The sequence below is a fragment of the Acromyrmex echinatior genome, chromosome 5 (genome assembly GCF_024713525.1).
Source record: "Acromyrmex echinatior isolate Ae372 chromosome 5, ASM2471352v2, whole genome shotgun sequence".
Lineage (NCBI taxonomy): Eukaryota > Metazoa > Arthropoda > Insecta > Hymenoptera > Formicidae > Acromyrmex > Acromyrmex echinatior.
Genome location: NC_141856.1, coordinates 15,128,185 through 15,156,176, shown reverse-complemented (window position 1 = coordinate 15,156,176; position 27,992 = coordinate 15,128,185). Strand labels below are relative to the sequence as shown.

At 37.0% G+C, this 27,992-nt stretch overlaps 1 protein-coding gene across 1 annotated transcript; it reads left to right on the top strand.

Annotated features, from left to right (window-relative positions):
- The first annotated feature begins 1 nt into the window (after window position 1).
- slmo (PRELI domain containing slowmo) lies at window positions 2-27,961 on the top strand. The gene is made up of 5 exons (XM_011065018.2): window positions 2-238; window positions 754-922; window positions 8,366-8,452; window positions 22,491-22,664; window positions 23,282-27,961. The coding sequence occupies exons 1-5, from the start codon at window positions 207-209 to the stop codon at window positions 23,342-23,344; spliced, it is 525 nt and encodes a 174-aa protein (XP_011063320.1). The 5' UTR covers window positions 2-206; the 3' UTR covers window positions 23,345-27,961.
- Window positions 27,962-27,992: the final 31 nt, after the last annotated feature.

Genomic DNA, 27,992 nt, shown 5'->3' with positions numbered 1-27,992 from the left:
TATTGGCTTGACGTTGTTATCGACGGGGCAAATAGAGTACATTGTCGTCACGAAAGCGATTATTTCCACTTACATCACACATCTTCAAAGACGGCTCGACGAACGGAGGACGCCCGATATCGCGACAGCCTATTCCGCTCACGTGTCGCACGTTAAATTACGGTGTCCACCCTACATGCAGTGTCGTTCGCCCTATCCATAACGCTATGAAAATCTGGACGTCAGAGCATACCTTTGAGTGAGTATAAAATGTAGCTCTACAGGAATAAGTACTTCGCTAGTACATTGTGCTCCGTTACTTGACGCAATTGTCCTCGTATAATTCGTCAGGTATTCCAAATTTCAGATTTTATATCGTGTAAAAATCGCAATGCAACACACGTTCTCGTTACACAACGTTCTCATTATACTTCTACAGTTTTAAAAGTGAATTTCTTATCGACACCTATTTCTTATCGTAACCTAATAATGAATGTGGGTTATCTCCAAAATACAAAGGGCTTTAAGGAGCCAATCTGGTTTTATCTATTCTTTTCAATTAATTTTCAAAAATTCGCAAATATTTTGTGCTCAAAAGGAAGATCAGGACAGCCCGTTTACATCTGTTATAGCTAACTTGACTTAACCTAAATTTAGAAGTATTTTCTCTTTTCGCTTTCTCCTAACTAGAGGATAATTTCGTCAAATAAATTTTTAGGAATTGTATTGACGCGAGTCTTCTTTGATAATAAGGACAATCATTTTATTTTGCAGTCATCCTTGGGAGACAGTAGCACAGGCTGCATGGAGAAAGTATCCAAATCCTATGGTGCCTTCGGTAATTGGAGCGGATGTCATCAACAGAGAAGTGATCAATGGTGTTCTCCGTACCCACAGACTCGTCGTTTCTACCCAATGGGGCTTTCCTAAATGGACACAAGCGGTATGTCTATAACTTTCCCACGTGCTGTCACATTGGCGCGCGTTCAATATCGCTTTAGACTTTAGCATACCTAGGTCTAACCTTACCTCCAACTCTAACCTTTAATCGGTACCGTCCGTATTGCAGTTGCGAAATGAATAATTGGAAATTTTTTTATTTTTACAAATAATATTAGAGTAAATTATACGGCGAAGTTATTTTCGTATAACAAATTTTTATATGTATATAACATAATATTTATATGATATAGAAAATATATGAGAATATATCTTTAAATATTAAATATAATAAGATATTTTTTTATATAAAAATGTAAGAAATATTTTTTGTTATATAATATTTGAAGATACATTTTTTGCTATTTTTTTTATTTGATTTCGATAATTTAATTTATTTCGATGTCATTCGTAACATTTCAAACTACTATTGTTGACCTTGACGATGGTGACGCGAACATGATGTCACTACCAGTAGTTACATGTAGCTATCACGTGTCTTTTTACGAAATATTATCTAGGTATCAAGTGGATATATCAAGCCGATATTATATATAATTCTAGTCATGTATATAGTTCTAAAAAAGTTCACAACCAGAGTATGATTTTCTATAGATGCAGATAATATTTCGTTTGATGAATGACAAATTTTTCAATGAGCGTTTTAATTGACTGTAGAATAGAGAAGTTCTCAAGTTTTCAGAAATCCTTGATTTTGTAGTCAATCAATACATTTGAAAACTTTGTCGTATGACAAATGAAATATTAGCACATTCTAGTACATTCTACAATTAATGTAGAATGTACTAGAGTACAGAAAATGCTACAGTGTTTCATAATGTGAAAGATCTTGTGCTTTTTAATTACGATCTAACGATCTTTGATTCAAAGATTTATCTTGTCTTTTTAGAAAACAGGGTTTTCGAGCTAATAATTGAGAGGCTAATTATTGAGAGTTACTTTCGTAATTCATTTAGAAGTATTTTTTATCCCACAATAATTATATATTTTTATAATGAATCAAATTTCGAATGGACTTAATCGATAGTGAGGATCGTACAATAAAAATCTTCATTTGTATATCTCATGTCTTATATATATATATATATATATATATATATATATATATATATATATATATATATCTATCGATGTAGATATTATACATTCAAAATTCGAAATCGGACAAATCTACTATTAAAAAACATTTTTGTTGTAATTTAATCCGTAATTATTTGGATTCAACCATACTAGTTAACAATTAACAAGGAAAGATTATATCCTAATTACACGACTCGGTAAAGAATCTGTTTGTGACGGAAAATTACATTAAGGCTTATTTGCACATGTATAGTTAGCCAAAACATTCATGGATGAATTTCATTGATGAATCTCTGGTAACCTTTAATCTTTAGATAACATAATTTACTTTAGGTTACTTAATAGAATGTTCGTATTAATACATTAAAATATCTCGAAAATGAGACATGGGATAGAAAAGAGTTTCAGAAAGGTTTCGAAGAGGACATATTTTAGTCATATTTTTTTCTAAATGAAGACGTCAAAAAGATAAAGATCCACGTCTTCTTTTTTTAAATGGAATTATTTTTACATAATTTTTTTTTACATAACATGAAAGTGTATATATATATATATATATATATATTCTTCTAATTATTCTACATATAAAAATATTAAGGTAGAGATATAAAAAAAATCAATAGTTTTCGAGTTATTTTATACATTATTCTGGCATATATTTGATATGAAATATTAAATATCTCGTAAACTATTCATTTTTTAATAATTATATCTTAATAACTACCTTTATACACAGAATAATGAGATGAATTAATTGATAAAAGAAAATACATAGTTGTTTATTAGAAAATTATGCATTTTGCAATAAGCAACTAATTTTTTATTTAACATTTTCATCAGAAATTTATTATTTTCAATCGTACGCACATATATCTCATATACATATATATATCTCATTTTAAGATACTTCAGCGCGTCAAATAAAACACTGTATAAAAAGCCTAAGTATCAGCCGTGCTATTATAAAGAACATTCCAATCTGTTATTCAGTATAGTACGTCGTCACATGGGCATCGACCTGCTACAAGGTCACCGTTTAAATCGACTTTACTGATTGAGATACACAGAGTGAGCGAATGGTAACTTTGCGAGAGAGAACTTATCGACAGCTTTTTTCAATTAATATAAAGGAGTGAAATAAAAACATGAATTTTAGCGTTAGTTATTCTTTCTTTGCTTCTTTTGTATTAATTATATATATGAATTTTATTTTTATTTTTATTCTTTGAATTGCATCATGTCTTTATTTTCAAATATGATGAGATTGTAATGAAAAGATCTGTATATAGATCTGCATGATATGTAAATACATGTAATTGTCTCCAGCTTATAACTTGAGTCATAAATTCTCTAACAATGAATCGGTCATAACTGTGGAACTTATCTACAACTCAGTTTATCGATTTTTTTCGGCGCACTCTCGTGGTGTGCCGGTAAAACTGTTTCATTTATGTACGAATTCTTCACGAGCGACCTTCTTGAGACCTTTGTGACTCGATGTCGCTGCCAGTAACGCTTGAATAAGTTATTGACTCGCACCAATTACTTAAAGACCTTTACAATTTATTTTTTTTTTCTTCACGCGCAAAATCATGTAACTATACTATTGCTATAAACTTGAACTAATGCTACATACTAATGCTACATGCGAAGAAAATAACTTACAATTACAATGGATAGTTTTAGATTTTATCAATTGATTTCTTTTTGGTATAAAATTATGTTCATTTGTATTTTTTAATATAAATTTCTTATTTCTTAATTTCTAATGTTTTCTTACTAAAACAACTCCAAAATAAATGTCTTAAAGGAATTTAAATTTTAAAATTACGCCACTATTTCTGTGTGTGCCTTTAAATTAAGATAATTTAGATAATACGCATTGTCTAGAAAATTTCTTTAGATATCTTTCAGACAGGTATATTTTAAAAGATGTCTTTATGATGTTTTTATGACGTCTTTTAGACATGTCTGGGAAGCTTCAGAAAATAAAGGGTCTAATATTATTTGTATATTTTGAGAGTTTAGTTTTAACGTGAAAAAGATATAGTATATTTATGTTTATCCTTGAAATTTCTCGATATTTTGATGAAAAGATGAACTTCGAACGCAGCGGAAGATATTATTATATGTTTGATTTGCTATTTATGGTCGGCAATCAACACGTCAGTTGATGTTTGATTTTAAATGAAATCTTGTGAAAAAAGTTGTTTTTAACGTGACACATAGAGATATTTTAGATCGAAATGTAAATATTTAGTAATTTATGATGAATTTTACTTCATATTATATGTATAACTTGGCTTCTAGCTTATTATTATTAGATTGAATGTACTGGGTGTATAAATGTTTTACATGGAGAGTCCTTTTTTGAAAAACTTCATCAATTAATTCCTATCATTTTATATATTTTAGATATGTTAATAGAGTAGTATTAATGCAGCATAATAATTTCTTAGAAACGATATCGCTGTAGAGACTTTCTATTTCTGTTATTCGTAAAAAAGTTGAATGATATTGCACCTTGATGTGTAATTTTATCGGTTGGCACAGCTTTTTCACGGTCGTTCGCACAGTAAAATTGACGTTGCACTGATCTCTCCCGGCAAGCGACAAGAAATCAATCTATGAAGCAACGTAACAGAATCATTCACCTCTTTCGCCCGTGGCGTGTCGGCAAAAACCTTGTGCTATTCACTACCCCAGTCTAGCAATCTCCGCCGTGGCAATGCGGAGACCCGGAAATTCGAAACTTTCGACAAACATGCGCAAAAAGAAGGTGCCGGGGACTCGGGGAATTGCAAAACAACAATCCGCACTAACATCAACTTTCATAATGAGCACGCTCAATGTTACGCCGTTTGGCAATCGTCCAGCTAGACGCGCCTGCCTTCTGGAATACTCGGGCAACTCTCTCTGTTCTCCCGGATTCCCAATCCTTCGCTATCCCACGGTGCCTTCGCCGGAATACTGGAGATTCCGGGGCGTCGAATCCCTTTCGGCTCGGCGAATCTCTTCCTCTCGTCAGATTTTCTATAAGCTCGGCCATTTCTCCGGGCCGTTTCGTTGTGCAACCGCTCGTTCGAGTGGCTCGACTCATAGTATCACATATAAGCTGTTCAAGGAATGGTGGAGATAAAGAGATTGTCCAATACATGGCCGACGATAAGAATTCGTATGAGAGATTTATTTTACGAAAAGATCTAAAAGCCTGTCAAAATAATTGACGAGATTAATGAGGAATTTCATCTTTATATGTTCTGTTTTCTTCTTGTAACATTATTCATCGTTATAGGTATATCTATACTAAATAATTAAGAGTTGCAAACATAATAATTAAAGATTAACAATATAAAGATTATACAGGGCATATAAGAGTCAAATTTAAAACTTATAAAACGTGAAAATTCTGATAGAAAATATAATACTTTGTCGTTAATTAAACAAAAATAAATACATTTACAATTTTAAATTTGACTCCTATATGTCCTATATATTCTTTATATTATTTTTGAAATTAAGAATCCTTTGTTCTTGTCAATTTTTAAAGATTAAGAATTAGGATAAAGCTATCAAATTTTTGAATAATATGAAAAGCAAATACAATTTAAATTAAAACATTATAAAAAGAGACCTTTCTAGGACATCAATATTCAGGTCATTGTTTAAAAGTTTTGAAGTGACATGGATATATATATATATATATGTTTGTGTGTATGTATTGAGCAAATGGGATCGAATATGATAGTTTTGTTGATAGAATATTCTGTATACAGGAACTTGCAGTATTTAGATACGCTAGAAACTATTTAACAGGGGAAAAGTGCGAAGGACCATTTTGACCGCAACACTTTCGTCGGCACCATTTTTAACGTTACACCCTCAATGCTGCACTTGCCATCGTGCTATCCGAGTAATTAGCGGATGCACTCGACAACGAAACGCTCTGGAAAAAAAGTACGCGAGAAAAGTTCACTTATCGCATCCGTTTGCGCGAAACGCTTAAATTGGTGGAGGGTTCGTATAAGCAGGCCGGTTTATTCGAGCGACTAATTAGAATATGCATAATTAATCGGCGAGGAACAATAATTAAAGTGTACTTAGCGTGCCAGTCTAATTAGCGTCTTTCTAATTACCTAATTACTCATGCTAATTTGTTATTAATATCGCGTCGCCACGGAAACTTACGGAGAGTGGCGTTATATTTCTTTTCGGGCAGAATAGACGACTTAAAAATTGTTGACATATTTAAGCTTGAGACACACTGAAAAACATAAGTAAAGAAGAAGGAATAAGATTTCAATTTATCAGAAACTGTGGCATGAGATAAAGCGGGATAATTTGAAAGATTAATAGAAATTTTTAAGTTGTATAAAAGATTGAAGTCGTATAGTGTATGCATTTTTTAATTTGCATTAATTAAATATATAAATATACATTATTGCACCAATACTATTGCAAAAAAAAGTTTTTGTTAATTTATTCAAATTATCCCGCTTTATATTACATGATTTTCGTATACAAAAAAATGCATAATGCACATAAAAATTATTTCAAATATTTCAAAAGATCACAAATTTGTCATAAGTTCAGTCACAAATTTATCATAAGTTCCTCACAAGCATCAAACTTATTCAAAATATATTTTGAAAGAGAAAAATTTAATACTTAAAGATTCAATTAAAACAAATTTGATTTGCTTATTATATAAAATATTTTTCTTCGAGTCAATTCTTGTTTTGAATACATATTAAGTTTTTTAAAATTTGTACTAAGTATATTTTAAGATTATTATCAAGAAAATATTTTTTGTTAAAAATAAGTGTTACTTAAAAGAAAGAAAGTAAATTGAGTGATTACTTTTCTTCGTTTAACTTTCTGTGTGTGATAAGTTGAAATTTAATAATTCTGATAAGAAAGTTAAAATCTGTCCATATTTCTATTTTTTGCCTATGCTTTTCAATTGTGTCTCAGGTTTAATACTTTTGATTATTTAATTATTTATTGCCGAGATTATTTCTAACGATTGTCCGTAGGTGCAAACGACTGTCGAAGCGTTAAACTGTACTGTCAACGTGCGTAAAAAATTTCAATACGAGATAAAATTGATTGATTGATCGTTTGTCACTAGGATGACTCTTATTTTTATTTGACAATATTTTATGATTAATCCCTTTCGGCCCAGTGTCTTTTCGTGAAAAAGTGTCAGTTCGTTATGATTGATGATTTTTTATAGGTTTGCAGTTTTATCGAGATCGAGGACTCAGATATATTTTTTTACAACGATTAAATAAACGGTATCATAAATTTAGGGTGTTTGTTATGCTTCCCACGTAACTGTGAGAACAGAATAATGCAAACGTCCGCTATAGGTGGTTAAATTAATTACCGCGCGCGCCTTCTGACGTAGAACCAATTAATAATCGCTTATCGCTTTCTATAGAGTCCAACGCTATTCGTGTAAATGTTGCTTTGTTTGTTTAATTCGCCTTGTGTACGTATAACATGCTGATACGAGTACATAGTGTATTTTCATAAAGGCCCGTTGTTACTTTCCTGATTGAACGTGAATGTTACTATAATTTCTGAAAATAATGTCTTATTAATACTACCTACAATATATAAATAATATATCAGTAATATATCAGTAATATATCAGTAATATATCAATAATAGTTGGTGAAATAATTGAATAATTATAATATACAGGGTTGGCCATATTCGACGGAAAGATGTTTTTTTTTTCAATCGTGGGAAACGTCGTTACTCGATCTAACATCTCTTTCCCATGATTGAAAAAAAAAACATCTTTCCGTCGAATATGGCCAACCCTGTATATGTATATTACATAATGTAATGAGAAATGTTTTTATTTGATGGATTATTGAACCATAGGATGACATGCTATTGAAAGCAACAAGATATTGTCATACATTAATTCTCAGCTAATTTTATTTAATCTATTACATCATTATTAATCATATTACATTATGATAAATATTGATGAATTACGATTTTATTGCATTTCTTTTTTCACTCTACTGAGCACGCTATGTGAAAAGTCGTGAAATCGAGCCGAAGTAGCTCTCAAAGACTGAAACATGCCATTGAAGTTTGGAAGGCTTTATCGTTAAATTCAACGCGGAAAGTTTGAAACCGGAAGTGCTTGTCTATAGCACTTCCGAGATTTTTATCGGTGACCGAATCGGTTTTTAGCAGTTTGCCAGCCAATTCTCACCAGAACTACATTTAAATGATTCGAAATTTTTTTTTGACACGGAAAGGACTTTTACGTTCTTAGTGCCAAGGCTTATCATGCGAACACACATTTCTTTTATTTTTACAGTTAATCGGCTACGCGAACTTGTGTTATGCCAGCGAGCGCAGCGAGGTCGATCCTGTGAATAAACAAATGATCCTCAGGACGCATAATGTAAGTATTTATTCTTTGTTCAAAAATGGGTTGAGAAACCGTTATACTTTTTCGTGCATTGTACAATTGTATTGTACAATTTATGAGAAATTTTTAGATCACGAAATAATATAGCTGTATATTTTTAAAAATGAATATGGCGTCGATGTGACGTTTGATTTGTTATTCATAAAAAAGGTTTCTCAACGTATATAATTGATATAAAAATAGTTTTAGATATTCTATGTTAAAAGAATGGCTTAGATTGCAAAAATGAAAATTTTCTCTCGCATAAACCGCTGTCTCATTGTGTGACGTGACAGCATTCACACGCTGTCCACAAAAACGATATTTCTAAACGTAATCCAATATCTCCGATCATATTTCCGGTATGCATAGACTAACGTGGATCCGAAATATCCATCAGCAATGTGCTTGCTTCGCTTAATTAGAATTGTATATATCTGTCACGCGGATTTGATTGAATTTTTTAATGGACAACTTTTATCGGAGAAGAGGTGCTTTCCCTGCAAATTTATTCATAATTGCGTATTCGATACGAATACGTCGCGACATTTGGATTCAATTGCAATTCTAAAATTAGATGCGGAACAGCATCATATGCTGAAATGACTTTCTGGTAGCATTGGTGTTCGATTTCGCAACCTGGTCTCAAGCTGTTATATTAGATATTATTAAACACGAGAAATACGTGCGAAAAAATATTGAGAATTTAACCGGGCTTGTATTGTAATTGCATAATTATTGTTGCTGGAAAGATATTAGATATTACTGATTATTTTTGTTTTTAATATTTTTTTTAAGTTACTTTGAATTTTGAAATTAGCGAGTGTAAGTGATAATATTAATAATTTTACCGTAGACGCGTGTACTACCAGAAATAATATTCATCTCGGTGGTCGGTTATCAACGGAAGCGTCACGTCGAAACGCATCGACGATCGCATCGCGCATGGTTCCTCGTTTCTGCGATAACGAAGTGAGCATTTTTGGGCGATTTTTCGACCATAACGAAATTGCGAATGCATCGCGGTCCCTGTTGCGAAATGGCACTTTAATAAAGTGTCGTCCGGAAAGAAAGAGAGAATGCTGAGCGGTTGCTCCATTAGCGCGTAATAAAAGCATTCTTCTCGTAATGCTGTTTCTCTTTACATATTTCGATGGCAAAATGATGAAAATGTTATGAATAAATGGACTGCATTTTGTAATGGTTTAAAATTATTGCGCCAATTTATTGTTTTCTGTTACATAAATTATGTGAATTATTAATGTCTAAATTACATATGATTTTTATGATATGTATTACATCATGCATAACGGTAAAATTGCATTTTATTGTTTCTCCGATTTGCTTCTTTCAAAGCTTTAGGAAAAAGAAATTGCGAGAAAATAGTTACAGATTTTTTTCAACATGTTCTTTTAGTTAATATACTGTATTAAATTAAAATTTAGGTATCATAATACAACGAAAATCATAACGAATATATATTATACACACTTATATATATATATATATATATATATATATATATATATAATAGATCACAAAATTACTTTTCTCATTATTCTTTCTTTTTTTTCATATCCCGTGGATAGTTAAAAGTTTGTCGAGGCGAATTGCTATTCTTGGCTCGCTTTGTAACAGGCAAGTTTGTCAAATTGCGTTAAAGTTTTTCATGCCGCGTTCGTGCCTGGAAAAGTCACTTGGAAATTTAATATTTTTCAATACCGCTTCGTAATACGCGGATTACAATAAAAAAAAAAAAAGTTCACGATCTCAACGCAGTTCGTACATGCAACACGTCTCAGATAGAGGTGCGCCGACGCAAAATCACCGGATTTTTTTCCGAGCCGCTATCAGAAAACGATTTTCGAGCCCTGATTTACATAACATCCGTTCCAAGGAGTATGCATAGTAAAGACCCTCAGGAAAAGTATCTAGCTGCAAGTTCGAAGAGATCGACGCGTCTGAAAGCGGGAAAGAAGGGAGGGGAAGAGATGAGAAGAGTGAACGGTGTTGAAGGGGGAGGGAGCTGATGCACGCCACCACCGCATCCAGAAGGTTGGATATGATAGGTTATTGATGCGCACATTACCGGGGGGGTTGCATAGCTCGGGGAGCTTCTCGGCGCGGGGTATATCAGGTAGGGTGTCAGGGAAACGGCGGTGGGATATGCCAAGGGAGGTAAAAGGGGTGGGGGACGCGGCATTGGTCGCGTCGCGGCTCTCCCATTCGCGTCGAAGATCATCCCCCGTCGACGGAAAAGAGACCAAGAGAAACGGCGTGGGATGGTAGATGCATTACTGGTATGATGAACGATCCGCAGGTGGCTTAAAGCAAAAGGAGGAGAAACCTCCCCTTCTCACGTCTATACGGAGGAGCTGTTACGTCGACCTTTTATATCTATCGAGATTCCGTATGTATCCACGCGAGTACATTATGTACTCGAACGATCGTATTCGCACGCTCCGATTCTGGTTAATTCGTACGAGAGGGTGCTTTTGCAAGCGAGGGGGTAATCGGCGCTTGAGCGATGCACTCACGCGAATAGCTGATGGGATGACTGAATAGGATGATCGAATGAGAGTAAATCGCCTTGCGAAGGTCGGCATAGCAATTCCATTAGCTATATGCATGATACTTTAACGGATAATTCATTGTTCGTAATGCCTATCGATGACTGATGATAAGAGTATGAACGAAATGAATTATATATTCCATTGATACGAAGAGAAATAGAAGTAGAAATACTAGAAGTAGAGATATAGATGGCGATCGTTTACGTAAAGTGGCTAATAGATTCGCCATTTTTTGATATTTATGTAGCGAAGTGGAACGGCGGACCGCGTTATTTCTCTGAACCCAGACACATATCGGGACATAAAGGGTGATGCATTAAATTGCATAAAAGCGGCAAACAGTGTACCGCTATTGTGCCGCGTGCAAACCGGCATACAGCGGGCAAAGACAAATCGTGGAGCGTCTAAAGTATTAATGCGGAAAGCCGTATACAACGCAGGAGGATGCAGTCGCATATGATCGATTCCGTTTCGAATACGAAGGTGAATACCGCAGACATCGTGCCACCGCAATAAATTCGCCTTTATCCGCTCATCGATCGTTTTACGGGGTGCAATCTTGCCACCTTTATTCACACTGATATGCGTCACGTATAATATACGCACGGCCGTCCCATGAGTGTAAGACGGTGTAAGACGGTGAAATATGTTATCGTGCACACATTACGCGAAGTATTCAACAATTGCGAAATGAGAAAGGAAGTTGATTTAAGGAAAATTCCGGCGTGCATGTTACGTCACCGGGGAAATGCTGCGAGCAATACGCTGCAGTTGATACCGCGAATGAGACCTCTCGCTGCATTTCGACTCCATCTTCCTTGCGAGAGAATCATCTTTCTTGTTCGTGCTATCTTCCTCAACGAGAAACGTCTCTGCAATTAAGCTTGCGGTCGAATTCCTTGGAATGTACTTGTTCATTTGCCAGCGTGTCTCCAAGATTTCTGTTGTATGCAACGCACCGCACGCTTTGAGGAGTTAAATTCACGTTAAAATAAACACTACAGGAAACTTTCTTGGGAAACACCAGTTGTATCTCAGTAGAAGATGCATGTTTTAGGGATATTTACATTGTGCGATATCACAAATTTATCATACAGAACACACGCTCGTGTTATTTATTCTTTTGCTACATTTTTCTACAGATTATAATCTCAAATCATGATTTTAAATTTTGTGCAATAGAGAAGTGTGTGTGTGTGTGTGTGGGCGCGCGCGCATACCCGCATATACCACATCACACCTACTATCTACTCATCAAAATAAAACAATTTTTTTAATCGAAATTTTTTAATTCAAATTAAATTCTAAAACTTTAATTAAAAAATTTTATATTATAAAATTTAATATAATATTAAAAAATTTTTTAATTTAAATAAATTAATAAATATAATATTGTATTTGAATATATTGATGAAAATGAGATATATGATTAAATAAAAAAATATCTATTTATATGAAAATTTTTTTAATATGATTTATTATTATTAAATTGTATAAGAATAGCTTTTCCAATTAATCGATTAATAAAAAATAACTTTGAGGTGTTTATTTTGATAATAAATTTAATTAAATATTAATTAATTGGTGTTTGATTTTGATAAATATTATGAATCAGTATAGATAATATTTTCATATTATTTTGTCATTTCTTTATGTTTTAAAGAAATGAGAAAATAACATATGAAAATGTTATTATCTACTGATTCATAATATTTATTAAAATCAAACACCAATTAATTAATATTTTTAATTAAATTTATTATCAAAATAAACTTCGAAGTTATTTTTCATTAATCGATTAATTGGAAAAGCCATTTTTTATTTAATATATTATAATTTAACAATAATAAATTACATAAGAAAAAAATTTTTATATAAATAGATATTTTTTTTATTTTAATCAGTATATATCTCATTTTTTAAAATATACATTCATATCTTGCGAAAGATAATTCTTATGACGATCGCTAACCGTGGTAATCTATAAAATGCATTTGTCGCATTAGATATGAATTCGAACTGGAATTGAGCAATCCTCTCGGGATGAGTTTGCGTGTTTCCTAATACGCATGTCATGTAGACAGGCGTACACGCATGTTATACGCACGTTACTCGTGCACTCGTGTGAGGAGATCGCGATGGATGATGTGCGGCTCAACGTGAGCTTGGTCGAGTCCAGCTAAAGTGTAACTAGTCCCAGTCGAATCCTCTCTCCTCTCGGGGGAAAGGGATATATCTTTAGCAATTTAGTCCCCTTGCCGGATAGGGTTCTATTGCGCATACGTTGCATACCATGAAATGCTGCCGTTGTGTCATTGATCCTAAGTACACGCATCGTACATGTGCATCGCGTTACAGGACTGAACATAATGGGATAGCTGGATATCGTCCGCGAGGATTATACTATGGTACACGCGAATATTAAGACGATCACGATCACGGCCCGGAATAATTGAGTTGCCGTTTACATGCACGGAGAAGGTTTGACGGATTTCTGCGCGCCGATTTCTGTAAGTCGGCGTTATCTCTAAGAGATTACTTTCGCAATTGCTTATTAATCCGCGTAACTGAATCGCACATGATTGTCAAGATATTTATCATTCGTAACGATGAATTTTCGTAACGATCGTCGATTTCTCCTATAGGTTTCTTTTATGAAGTTTATGGAACTCGCTATTATGGAATAATGATCGCTTCAATTACATAATATATAACAATAATCGGTAACAAATTGGAATTCGATAATGTTAGCGAATACGAGTCTGGAATTTGTTGTTTATAAATTTTACATTTAATTATCTCTTTTTGTGTTAAATATATTCAATAAATTTAATCTTACAATTATATAATAGTTTCTTATCAAGTTGTTATACGTTATGGACGAGCAAATCTTATTTTGTTAGATAAACAGATTACTGATGGTGAGCTAATTGCGTAAAAAATCCAATTATGTAAATGGAATTTGAAGTTCTTCCGCGTTGACATTTGGATTGACACATACAGATAAACATTATTGCGTCGCGTGTGAATGGTAAAAAGTCACGACACAGCTATTTTCATGTAGCTTGTCAAAGTCATCGTTTTTGCGGTCCGGTTACGATACATTGCTGCGCGATGTAACCGCGATGATACACTGTTACGAGAACATTGAAAAAAAAAACGTTATTTTTTTTTTTACTGAGTTACACGGCACTGGCGGTAATTACGAGCAAGGTGTTTGAAGCGTCGGTCCGCTCGTACTAATGAAAATATCGTACTGCGCTGTCTGGGCATCGCAAATATTGCATCGCTATAAAATTGCATATTGTTAATTTACAGCAATACGGGGTATCCCTTGGCGCCTCGCGGGAATTCGCGGGTGTCATTGTTTCATAGTGAATATAAGCGACGGCGTAAAAACGGTGAAATATTTTCCCGTTGCTACCGGTCGGATATTATCAGATTATAGAATGAACAGGCGAGCAGTGGAAACCGACCGCATGTAGCGCGTGTCTATTTGCCGTTAATCGCGGATACGCACCTTGTTTAAACCCATTCATCCTTTTCTCGCATTGCTCGCGCAGATGGGACATCTTGGGTCGCCATGGCTTAACATATCGTGCTTACATACAAGCAGTAATACCGGCAAACGTTAGTAATATTATATCCAAATCTCTTCACACATAAGAAATTGTAGATATTGTTAAATATTAAAGGAGCAAAAATCCAATTGCTTCAGTTATATATATTATAATGTAAATAATATTTTGTTTTACTTTTAACTTCCTTTTATGTCAAAATATAAATCGATTTATTTCTGTGATTAGTTTTAAAATAAACAACATCTATATTAATGTGTGCACTTAGTAAATAATAAATTAAATTTGAGTTAAACTTAATTTTCTTGAATTAAATTGTTTTATTTCATTGTTTTAGTTAAATTAACGACGTAAAACGTTGAATCAGCAATCTAAAAATGATTAAAAATAAAAATTTCTAATAGTTCTCATTTATCCTCATATTGAATTGTTTAAGGAATCCAAATTGTTCTCAAACTTTTAGAAATAAAAAACTGGATATAATTTTGACGTTATGAATTGAACAGTGTGCAAGTGAAATCAAGTTGTAATTAATGATTTAGAATTCTCAGCTGGACATAATGTTAGTTAGCCACGAATATAATGCAGATATCGCTATAGCATTCACTATATTAAACGTAGACCGCGATTGTAGTCTGCGTGCAAAATACAGCACAGTTAATGTCTAATACAATAACGAGAAGTTGTATCCCAGCGTATATCAATTAGATTTCGCAGAATAAAGACAAACGAATCGAAAGCGGATTGCGAGAAAGGGATGTGTATTTCGGCCCGTCCGAGACGACAGCTGGTATCGGACGATGGGGTTAAAGGGGATCAACAACTGTACAAGTCCGGTAAGCTCATTCCAGGACGCGAGGTTGAAGTTACCATTTTTCATTAAACCCACCCATTCGCCCTTCCGCCCCGTCTCTATATTTCAATCGGTGCGAAAAGTGTTGGCGCTGCCGCCGCTCCGAATCCGTATAAATACCTCCGAATGTGTGTACGTGACTGCGAGCTGCGAGAGGCGTGCGAGACACGGCGATGGTCCCCGCCGGCCTTCGTGCGATACGACGCTATGGGGCGCGTTGAACCGCGTGCAATTTGTTGTTTTTATGATTTAGAGGACCGCACGTATATAATAATTCAGTCGCTCGTGCGTCCAGCAACACCCTCTCTCGCCTGCCATCCTCTGTCGTCCCTTTTCGCCCCCGTTTCACTCACCGTCGGAGGGTCCTCTATCACCGAAATCCACGGGGAGTCCGCGAATACGAGCTGGGGATACATCGCCGATACGCGCGCGTCCGTTATTAATTTTCGTCCTCGATGGCGAGTGGTCGAGCATCCTCTTCGCCACCGTCGCGCTAACCCTTCTCTCTTCGTTCTTCCATCTCGTGGTGTTTTCGCGCTCGCGCACGAAATTCGTGCAACAACGAAGGCGGCGCGGCGTGGCGCGGGAAGAGGGATCGTTAGCGGAGAATACACACGAGCCGTTGCCGCTAAAATATCGTTCCGGTTTCCTTCGTGCTCGGCAACGTATTGCGATCCCTGCTTACACGCAGGCGTGCTTGATTGATTTACTGGATCTCTGTTTTTGCGGGATTCCGTGAAAGCCCACCCCCGTGACTGGCGGGGAACCGATGCGTATTAACCCCTTCGGTGACGCGCGTTTAAATCATCTGGATTCGATGGGCTCCGATTTTCTTCCGAATCGCCGGCGTGACACCGCGGGATTTTATAAGCGCGTCGCTTTAGTTAGAGTGATGGATGGGCCGCTCGCGTTTGTCTCGCGGCTTTGTGTCCATTTAATCATTCGGTCGGTTAATTTTATTTGGAGATTTCGAACGATATTCCAAATACTCGGTTATCCCAAATACTAGTAAAATATTACTGAACAATTTATCTTTAGATATGAAGGGCATCATTTTGATTGAATTAACCTTTCGTGGTCTAACTTTTTTTTTTCCCCACTTTTTAGTCCAACTAGATTGTTGGTGTTTGATTTTTCAAAGGGTTTTTGAGCTCTAAAAATGTGAAAAAAATCCAACACACTCTTTCAACATTCAAGAATACGATTTTACAGTACATGACCCGAAATGTTTTTCATTTTTTGTACAGTCCGAATTTGAAGCAGAATACTTGTAAATTGAAAATTCGCTTGGATTTTCAAAGCCCCGGTTGAATTATAGAGTGTCAAAAACGTGTCTGAATTTTTTTCCACGAAATGATAGGATTTTGTTAGAAAATGCAAATACAGTAAGCGAACGAAGTGTACGGTTAATTATTTATGTGTTTCATTAATTTGAGGATGAAAACGAGCTGTTAGAAGTTGTTACACGGTCTAATACCGATTTGTCAGCAACACGTGGAAATCTGCTGAAATCGGTGATTACCGCGCGCACAGGAAACGACCGAACTGCATCGGGGTCGAGTCTGGGTTGTATGTGCCGCCCAGCAGATTTGGGCTTCCGGCCGCGAAACCCTCTCGAGGCATCGGATGGTATGGGCGAATTGCGAACACACCGGGTCTGAACAATGCAGCCTGCGCAGCCAAATCCGCAAAGTCCTCTCAATTATGCGGCGATGCTAATTACTCGCGAGTGCGCGCTGAAGGAGAGCCTGCACTTCACACAACGGCTTTCCCTACTCTCTACAGTCTTCCATTCTCCGTTGCTAATACCGAAGGGTAAAACGGAATCATAGGAATTTGATCGGGAAGTAAAGAGCACGCTGTGCCTAGTAACGATCAGGGAACCTCTCTTTTAAACAAGATTTTAATTACGAAAATTTAAGTCAACATTTCTCTGCCTTCCGCGAGAAAATAGATATGTACGTTATATGTAAACAACGATAATATTTCGACGTGAAAAATTAGTTTACTCTTCTTTATTATATATTATTTATCTTATATATAAATATATATATATATACAGAAAGAACGGTTTTGCTGAAATATCTAAAAATTTAACTACAGATCTGAAAATAATTTTATTTGGATCTTTAAAGTAACAAGGTATATAAAACGCTTAAACTATTTATTAGAATGTTTTTATTATCAATTATTATCAACGTTTAAGTTTTCATGCTTCAAAATTTTTAGATCTGTATCTAATTAAATTTTTAGATACCTTAATAAAATCGTTCTTTCAGAGTAAAAAAATAATGCATCTTTGAACGCTTAATATAGAACGTATGATGAAAAGTATTTCGATTTACCTAGATTATTTAAAAAAGACATCAGTTTTTTTTTTAAACGAAGATCATCAGTTTTTAAACGAAAAAACTGAATTTCTGTTTATTTTACAATATTACTGTTCTCATTCCTGTGTTATAATTTAGTTGGTACATTGTATTCGTACAATATAAAATGCTCATTTCGCTAGTTTACCGCTGCAAATCGATAGGATGCTTTCGAAGTAGCTATTCAGAAATCGTCCGAGATACCTCGTCTATCGGTTGATGCGTCATCGGGCGCGGCCACGTTGCAACGTCCGCCGATAAATGGAAAGCAAACGAGGGGGTTTTGGCACAGAGAGGTCGAGCGATTGGCAAACATCGGTTTCGACGCGCGACTGACGAGAAAAATTTTCAATTAGCCCGATGCACCCGCGGCATCGCGTAACGTCGCTTGCATCCGCCAATACGACGATGCACCACTGCTCTTCGCGGTCGTGCTGGAAAAAGAGGCCGAAATTAATTACTTTCGGCGTCAACGACAGATTCGCAGCTGACGGGGGACGATCGATCGATTGGCTTGATACGATTAAATCTCGTCCATTCTACGCTGGGATGCACCCTTTTTGCGGCTTATAACAATCTTTTTTCTTCGTTTGCAACTCTGAGACGTTGATGATACTCGATGACGAGAGAGCTAGAGAGAGAGAGAGAGAGAGAGAGAGCTAGGACTGTTGTTCAAAGGACGTTGCGCGAACTGTGAATAAACTTCGTTGAATATTCATCGTGTAAAGAATTTATATCAGCACTGAGAAACACGGTTGTTCCGTGGAGATCCGCTAGGGATTAAACACGATTGTCGGATTTCGCGTTTGCGGTGTAGCACGACCGCTATTAACATCTGACACAGGAATTTTTACGAAAAGTGATAATCCGCGTAAAAAAAAAAATGCATGACGAATCGGCGAATAGAATATATATATATATATATTCACATATATATATTTGCAACGTGCGTTTCAATCATTCGTTACTTTATTATCCGTTTATATTCGTAAAAAAATTCTCGCAGCTATGGCATGTAAATGCGTGCTTAAAGGCTTACAATTTTCAATCTGCGCAAAAAACTATTTACATACGTCACTCGCCGGGACATTTCGAAAATCAAAAGCTACAGCGATTTCTGTTTCGTGCAGTTAGTTACCGTTCGCATGAAAGAGGCCGAATTGGAACAGGAGCCGAAGGAAGGAGAGAAGCGACTGCTCTTTGATATAATGCTGCGGATTGCCGTAATTCTATCTTGTATTAAGCGAAGCGTTTTTCGCGCCGCGGTTAAAAAATTCACTCCAGCAAGAGTATACATCCCGTCACAGACATGACAATGGAATCTCTCGTCTCGCCAATTACGCTTCTTTCCATTTATCTTTTTCTCACCGTTAAAACGCTCATCCTTCTTTCGTGCATAAATTCTCTGTGCAGCAGTAAGTCCTATTGAATTTTATCAGACAGTTTCCAAAAAGCAAGACGATATCTTTGCAGTTTTAAATGCTTGAAGGAGCATTTCCAGTAACTAACGAATAACAAGCATATTGTTTTCGCGAGAGCGATGATTAATTAATGTTTCGGCTTTCGGAATACAGTTTCGTTTAAATTATTGAAATAATTATATTGAAATATATATATATAGCGAAATATTTAAATTGAATGTTATTAGGGAAATATAGTAGAACGTACCCCGCGCAAATGAAATGTCCTTTTCGTGAGAGAAAATTAAGGACACAGCACAATACTGGCAACAACAATACTAGTATTTCGTATTGGCGAGCTTGCCGTTGCGGCGCGGTGCAGTGAGAGCTTCAATAACAATATCTTATTTAGATAACCAGTCGTGTACTTTAGTAACAGCTCTTCAATTGCTACGAGCCTCGCTTTTCTTCGTGTTCCACCACACTTCGTGACCTGGAGTATAACGTAGTTTACTTCAAATATATAATATTCGAAATTCTTAAGAAATATATTAAATATATACTAAATAGCGAAATTTAATATCCTTCTCATTTTCCGCTGATAATTGCTGCGTTTTATTGTATCTTCATACATTTCACGTTTTTTAAATGTACAATATTTACGTATCGTAATACATGATACGTAATCTATGTTCTACATTTATTGTATTACAAATAGAGAAGTCTCTTAACATATCGTAACTAGGGTATACATTTCCTGAGTAATAATTTTCTATACCGTAAGATCGCAACGCGTAAGATCGTTATGAAATTCAGGCTCCCGACATTCAGGATCGTCTTCGTCGATATAATTCCATGAATTTTACTACAGTGATATGGCACATGGATGGTAGCGATGTAACACGCGCAGCGTTTATATACTAGCGAATTTCATTTCCTTCGGATTTAATCGACGTCTTTGTTCTTGACTCGCCGACCGTGAACTCCATGAAATGTGCAGCAGCTCGCGGGCGTAATGTTAATTTTTCGTTTCTTCTTTCACGTCCGTGAGTCACGGCTTTGGAAACCGCCGTGCCGCGAAGCGAAGTTGGACGGCGAGTTGACCGCGGTGTAACACAGTCAGCTTCACTGATTGCCAATATGGCAGAGTCCATAGAGTACAACACCGCACCATTCTATATCTGGAATAGTCGCGGACCCACAATGTGCCGCGGGCGTTAATTTCCTCGTGAAACGTATTGCGCCCCTGCGATTCAATTGTTCCACCCCACGGCGTGCTATGCCACGATGGCGCTCGTCCGAAGCTCATAATGACGTGCATCTCTGCTGACCTCTTGTTCACATGTTGTGAGACCACACGTGGATGTTAGGGCCCACTTTAGAGCCATTTTAAAGTCCATTTTTATCCTGAGGAAAAAATTATAATTATTTTTTTTTACATATCTTCATTTTTATTAATCTGATACAGAATACGTACATATTCATTTACCTGTAGTACCTAGAGGAGTGTTGATTCAAACTTTACTAATTAAAACTATGCCGAAGGAGAAATTCCCTAAATGAATTTTCATTCGCATTTCACTTGCTCGTGTAGGTTTCATTTAGCTTTCCGTGTACTGTCTAAGATACGGCTTTAAGGGATTAGATTGTCGTAGCAAAAGTGGTAAATAACCATCCGGGTTATATGATTTTCGAATTGAACAGCGCCTAAAAGATACACCCGCGCCGTGGATACAAGAGATCGAAAGCACGATTTTCCAGCCGCAAATTTACAGTGGCGAAAGCTGTATGGTACCAACAGCAAATACGTTTCAGCTAGTACAAATTCTATGACAGCGACACAGATTAAACTTTAGGCCTCGGGGTGACTGGCTCGAGGCGAGGCTGGCTCAGTTGCCGCGCTAGTTTTCAATCCTCTCGCGCTCTTCCAACCCCTCCCTCCCGCCTCTCGCCCATCGTCGTGCAAGCAGCGTGGGTGATTGTTTCTCTCGCGGCGGGAAACAAATCCGCGCGCGATGACAACGCGACGCACCCTGCACTCTAACGGTGCTTCGTACCAACGGTATGCCGTGCTGCAACAAAAGCACACCGCACATCGCTTCGCAGAGTGCTGTTTGTCGCTTTCGCGTCGCGTGTTTACGCACTGGCGCACTGTAATGAATTCGAGATGGTCTTCCAACGCGTGCTACTCCCCCCGGTTTTGTTATACTCCACGTTTCTCTATGTATTCGATTAGTCGCAGCATACCGTATACATTGGATCTGCATAGGTACATGTTCGGTTCCTAACACGCCCGCACTACGCATTGATGTGAGATCGCAATATATGTATACAATATTACGGTCATTCGACGTGGGGTTGCATTATATAGTCGTGGTCCTTTCGCAAACTCGGTTTAGTTTTCGCCGCAGCCCGATATCGCAAAATGTTGTGCCAATACTGCCTTCGTACAAACAGAGTATATTTGAGTTTTCGATGTTCATGAATATCAAATAGGGCGATATGATATTTATAATACAGAAGAAAACTAAAGTTGAAGAAAATAAAAAAATAATTCTATCTCTCGATATAATCTTGTTAATTAAAATTTATATCATATAATGGGCAATCGAAAAATCAATTTGGACGCTCGCTATATATAAATATCGCGTATGAGTTATTTAAAAAGAGAGATTTAAAAAAATAATCGTAAAAATAGCTCAGAAATATTCATATCGAATAATCCGAAATAGAACGGGAAAAAAGCGAGGGAAAAATATAGCGTAATGGAAGAGACGGAAGTGGAAGCGCGCGTTGGATGTTTTTTTTTTCTCCGCGATGGGAGCTATGGCCGATTCGTTTGTTTGTTTAGTGGCATTGATTATTCAAGGATGTCTACGTCACTTTCGTGACGTTCCATCTCGATAATTCGAACTGTCCATCTACCCCGAGGGTTGCTAACTTCCCAAGTTGCAGTGATCGATATAAATGACTGAAATTCCTGATACGAGTATACTGCGGCGCGAATATGTATTAGGCGATGTACATATATTTCTTACGGTATGATAGATTTGATAACGCAAGTCACGCGTCTTATCAAAGTCGGAGATCTATACAACCGTATTACCTCCATTATACGCGTAATATTTGATGCGAATCAGCTCTGTGTTTTAGTTAACGAATGAAAATATGGAGAGCCTCCATATTTACTTGACTATTACGTGTAGAATGTTCCACGGTATTCACATTGATCAGATAAATTATTCTTGTTTTTTTGCAGTTAACTTTCGGTAATTATATCGCTGTAGACGAAGCTGTCAAATATACGCCCCATCCGGAAGATCCCACCAAGACGTTACTCACACAAGAAGCGGTGGTCACCGTCCGAGGAGTACCACTGACTAACTACATGGAGGATCTCTTAGCTTCAAAAATCTCCTTCAACGCGAACAAAGTAAGTGATCTCTTATTGTTAAGAAATCTCTCTTGCATATAGTATATGCAACACTCTAAATTTCTTGCAATGAAATCTTATTCCAAGAAAATGAAAATACAACTATTTTTTAAATAAAAGTGAAAATATTTCACTTCTTGAAAAAGAGTGAAAACTTTCAAGAAGTGAAATATTTTCACTTTTTTTCAAAGGTGATTGTATTTTCACTTTCTTGGAGTGAGATTTCACTGTAAGAAATTTAGAGTGAATTTACAATTTAAAATTTGACGAGATCGAATATTGTTATTATTTGTAAAATTATTTTTATATTTATCATTCCGATAATACGAATCGTGATGTGTTCTAACGTTTAGGAAACCAAGTTTTTTTACGATCGAATAAACAGAGAGATGAAATCTCTTGGGAAACATGCAGATTTCTGAGAAATTTTTCTACGCATGCTATTGACGCTTTTTTTTCAATACGGTATCGAAGATTTGTCATAAAAAATATTTCATAAAATGTGTGGTGATGCACTTGCGCATTTCATAAAAATTTATAAATGACACTGCAATGGCATCTTCGCAATCACGTACGCTTCTTTGCGTATTGCAAGTAATATTTTATTTTTGTTTAAGGGTCGACAAGGGTTGCAATGGGTAATCAACAAGCTCGAATCCGAGATGAAGGAGTTTGCCTGAAAGGCCCGGCCGCCGTCGCGAAACTTCTAAACTGCCGCTATCAGCACAACACGAGCGCCGGCGTCGATAGGGAGCGGCAACTTCTAGATCGAACGATTACGCGGATCAGAAGAACATTAACGTCCCGGACTTCGAAACGAGCAGATGATTCGCCGCGAGCCATGTAGATCGCCTAACTGAATTTTGCGAAACTTGTTACTAACCGGTTTGCAGGCATGAACGTACCCTTTGAAAGGAACGTTCGATTGCCTCCGCAACAGTACACTTGGGTCCAGACTTGCAAGGATCTGTCCACGGATGGGTGAGATAACGACTGATAGAAATACGAAAATACATAGATTTAATTAAAACAAGTACAATGGTTGACATGGCGATTGAATGGCAATAATTCCAATGTCGATTCGTACATACATCTGTCAGTAGATTACTGATCCGTGTGTACGTACGAATTTATTTACACTTAGCCAATTTAAAATATGTAGATATTCATCACAATGTCCACACAGTTTAGGAAATTCAAAATTATTTATATCTATCGAACTGTCAATATTGTATGTGATTTATATTTAATTTAATCGTATGAAAATTTTTTTAATTATTATTATAGACATAACTTCTGTTGATAGACATAACATGCATAAATTGTTTTTCGTTTATTCCCCCTGTTTCTTCTATATACTTATCGCTTGTTATTTATTTATTGCATATCGCAAATTAAATTTTTGCTAAATGGTGCGAGTTATACATCGTAGGAAACCTCCTACAAGCTTAACACACGAACAGTCCCATTGACTGGACGAAGACGAACAATGCAGACACAGACCTTCGCGAAACTATGTTCCTCGGAACTATGTTCACCGGACTCTCATTCCTCCTCAGTCAAAGCTCTTTGATCGCGGCGAGGAGGCAACTTACATCGCGTTCTGAAATCACTGCACGATCCCTTTGACGCGTATCCGCATTCGAGAATTGTATCGTTGTCGCGACTAATTAATTTCGCGGTTTTCCCTTTGTCGGCACTTTGTTGACGTATACAAATTGAACGTTTACAAATCACGTCGATCTTTTTCCTCGCGTTAGCTTTTACCGATCTCACCGAACTTTTTTCGCGTGGATATATTTTATCCTTTTCGGTCGATGCGATCTGTCTAAATCGATTGTTTTTAAATCCCAATTGAGGTATGAAAGTGCTCGGCCATAAAAGAAGCACCGAAAGAGGTACTTTTTGTATCAAAAAGTCAAACGAAAAGGGAGAAAAAGGGATGAATTTACGTACGGCCCATGCGAACGGACGAGCGGGCCGGGACGCTTTAATTTAGGAAAGTCGACATGCACGTCGAACGCGGACGTTGATTTACCCACGAGCTCAGCGGTTCGATAGGAAAACCGAGCAGACATCAAGCAGCGGTGCGTGGGACGCGTACAAAGGATACTGTCCACCGCTTTGTGATCGGAAGCTGTCAATATTTGTCTGCGTCGGGTAACAGTGAGGTCAGCAATGAACCGTAACGTCATCAATTATCTCTTACATACCACCATCAAACGAGCCGCGCGTCAAAGTCCGTCCTACTTTGACCTCCTCACCTCTGATCACTTGCGGTCTACCTGATGACTCGATCGGCTAAAGGATGTAGAGTTCGATGGAAATCACTCCTCGGTCAATCGAAAGCAACAATGACTCGATCGAAACTTCAATTCGTTCGGTCAGAAATTGTCGGGAATGTCGAATTCGAATCCTCTAATGGCGAATCGATTTCTCGCGCGTGTATTGTGTGCTACACACGTGGAAGTACTCTATGGCTCGGCATGAGTGCCCTCGAAAGATAGGGCGGGCGAATGTCCGGAGAAGAGAGAATGACATTGGAATATTTCGTGTAGAGTATTGCGAGAGCATCGGTGGACCACCTTGACCAACATATCAAGGTCTTCCACGTGCTGCTGTGGAAAAGTTATTGAGTTAAGATTGTACAATGACCGTTCGATCTGGTATTTTGATTCTATATCATCAGATTGCATTTAATTGTTCTGATATTAACGGCAAACTTTCACAAATTAAAACGGAATAGGATTGAAACTGATAAAAGGGAAAACTGCTCTCTTCGTCCCATATGTTTTACGTTTACAAATTTGATTTGAATTTTGTATATATCATCGACGATTCCAGACCGATGACACCGAATGTACGCAACATGGGTACATACACGTATTACATATTTATCTTGGTATCGTGAATAAAGCCCGCGTGCATCTTGCCTTATCCATATTTAGATTACAATGCTTTACATTAGAGACGATACGAGCGAAGTGGCAATACTCGAGAGGGGTAAAAGTCGCTCTGGTATGCGGTTTTCGGAAAAATCGAAAAGCGTTTCGCTGCTTGCCTCGGATTCTCGTGACTCTGCAATGAGACTGCAGCGAGGCGCGCAAAAGATCTCGGGACCAGCGCATCGAGTAGCTCTCGTTCCTTTCGACCTTCGGGCGTATGTATCCGAGCTCGTAAAAAGGATTCGCCTTTCAGTCGAATCCCATCCCCGTCCCCTTCGATTCCATCTTTCCCGGGAGAGGGTGAGATTCGTAGAATCGTCGAACGGTCTCTCATGGTTTACACATCGTGACGGTGCGCTTTCGTCAAAACCCGTAAAAGCTCTCGGGGACGATCTACTCTATGAGAGCTAGCAAGCGGTCAAGGAGATCCTCCTCACCGTTGCCGATTCACGACCTCCTGAAAAGCTATCCACCGCAGTCCCGGCGCTCGTCTTATTTTCCTCGCTTTGCTCCGCTGCACTCCTCGGCGTCGCAAAAGCGCGGCGTCGATTTGGTTCCAAATAATAAATTCGATCAGCCCGCGAGTCCATACACACCAGATCGGTCAAGTACGCCCTGAAAAGTAGTCTAACGACTACCTTTTTTCTTTTTATCAGACATTTTTGAAAGTTCCAAAGACTCACTTCCGCGTGCCTCGTTTCCGTTTGTAGAATTAGGGTCGATGAAGGGAAAAAGTTTACTTCACGTGCAGCAAATAACACGCGTTGTGATATTTAATTCGCAAAGTTCCTAGCAGCGGAGAGATTGCATTTTACTAATGGAAAATCTTGGATAAATGCCAAACGCATTCTCTATTAAAATATCGTTTTCTTAAATATGCGCAACCGTGATATTTTTTAGATAACTTGAGAAAAGAACATCATCTTGACATGAAAAATTTTTCTTTTTTTTCTTTTTTTTTGCGGATCATCTTCCTGCAATGCCTGTCAAGCTCTTATTTTACTTGCATCAGTAGATAAAAAGAATTGGCCGCAAACCAGCACCCGATGTTCGCAAACTCATTGTATTTCTAAACCAACTTCGTCAATACATCCCGTTTTATCCTTTCTGAGAAAGAACTTTTAATGAGTTCGCGTACACTGTTTAAAGATTTAAAGTTTTGCGAGCTTCAAAGAGATCGTGCTATGCTTCTCTAAAGTATTACAGGCAAGGCGAAGCATTATTATGACGTACAGAATGTCTGCGATATTACATCGTAAAAATTGCCTCTGTATATTAGTTCCTCGCTGTCTGTTCCCTATCAAAAATTCAAAGAGAAGTACATACTGTGAACGGGAGAAAAGGAAAGAAAAGAAAAGGGGAAACCCTCGAATATCTAACAAGATTGTACAAATTTTTTTAATATCAAGAAATAATTTTAGTTACATTTCATTTCGACATTCGCATGTCTGTAACAAAAGTTTAAGGCGCTGCCATAGGAAAACGAAATTTAAACGTACGCAATAAATCAAACGATTTTAAATGCCAGTAAGAATGATTCCGTGAAACACTATTAAAATTGTATTCCCTATTTTACGTTCCGAGCGTTCAAGTCTTCTCACCGCCAAAAGTACGAAGATAACGGCGATGAGATCACAAATAATTGCTAAACGTGACGAGCATTGGCGAACGGCGGCCACGAAGAACGAATGAGTGATCTTTAATTTAAGTAGTATATATGTATTTCCCGGGCACAATGTGGTAGATAGTTGCGGCAAAGTTAATCGCACGAAATTGGTTAACATCGACGTTGTATCGTGTCGCGACTATACGAGCACATAGGTATTCATTGTAAAGCAGATACATAGGTAATAACGGGAGACGCTGAGCCATTGTGGACGACGCGGCGCATACGCTTGCCCTATTAGCATACAATTATCTTTATGCTTCTTTTATGATTCATATTTAATGCCGGTTTCGCCGCCACCATCGCCAACCGCGTCGAAACCGGCTCGAAGTTGGTAAACTTTTACGATCGTACTTGTTTTGAAACTTAACGTATCCCGTGCTTGTCTGTTATCGGGCCTACCACAATTCGCTTGCACCCTTGTTAAACGTGCCCTGGAAAGTACTTCCTAGAACACGCGCTGCACGAAAATTTATCGCCACACGTGCGAACAGTCGACAAATGCGATACGCGTCGATTATGTTTGCTTTGTCGCGTTAACGTGACAAGCATCGAGATTATAGGAATGACGATGATAAGATTATTGTATCAACGACTTTTTATAATGCTATGTAAAATATGACATGAAATATAATGTATAAAAATATGAAAATAATTTTCAATAAAATATTTTGCTGTGTTTTTTACATAGTGTCAGTTGTTTTCTTCCTTGTCTTT

Excerpts from the sequence above, each read along its gene's own strand:
- slmo (XM_011065018.2), top strand. The coding sequence starts at position 207 with ATGAAAATCTGGACGTCAGAGCATACCTTTGA. Across the intron at positions 239-753 it reads ACGTCAGAGCATACCTTTGA|TCATCCTTGGGAGACAGTAG; the intron begins GTGAGTATAAAA and ends TTTATTTTGCAG. Across the intron at positions 22,665-23,281 it reads TCTCCTTCAACGCGAACAAA|GGTCGACAAGGGTTGCAATG; the intron begins GTAAGTGATCTC and ends TTTTTGTTTAAG.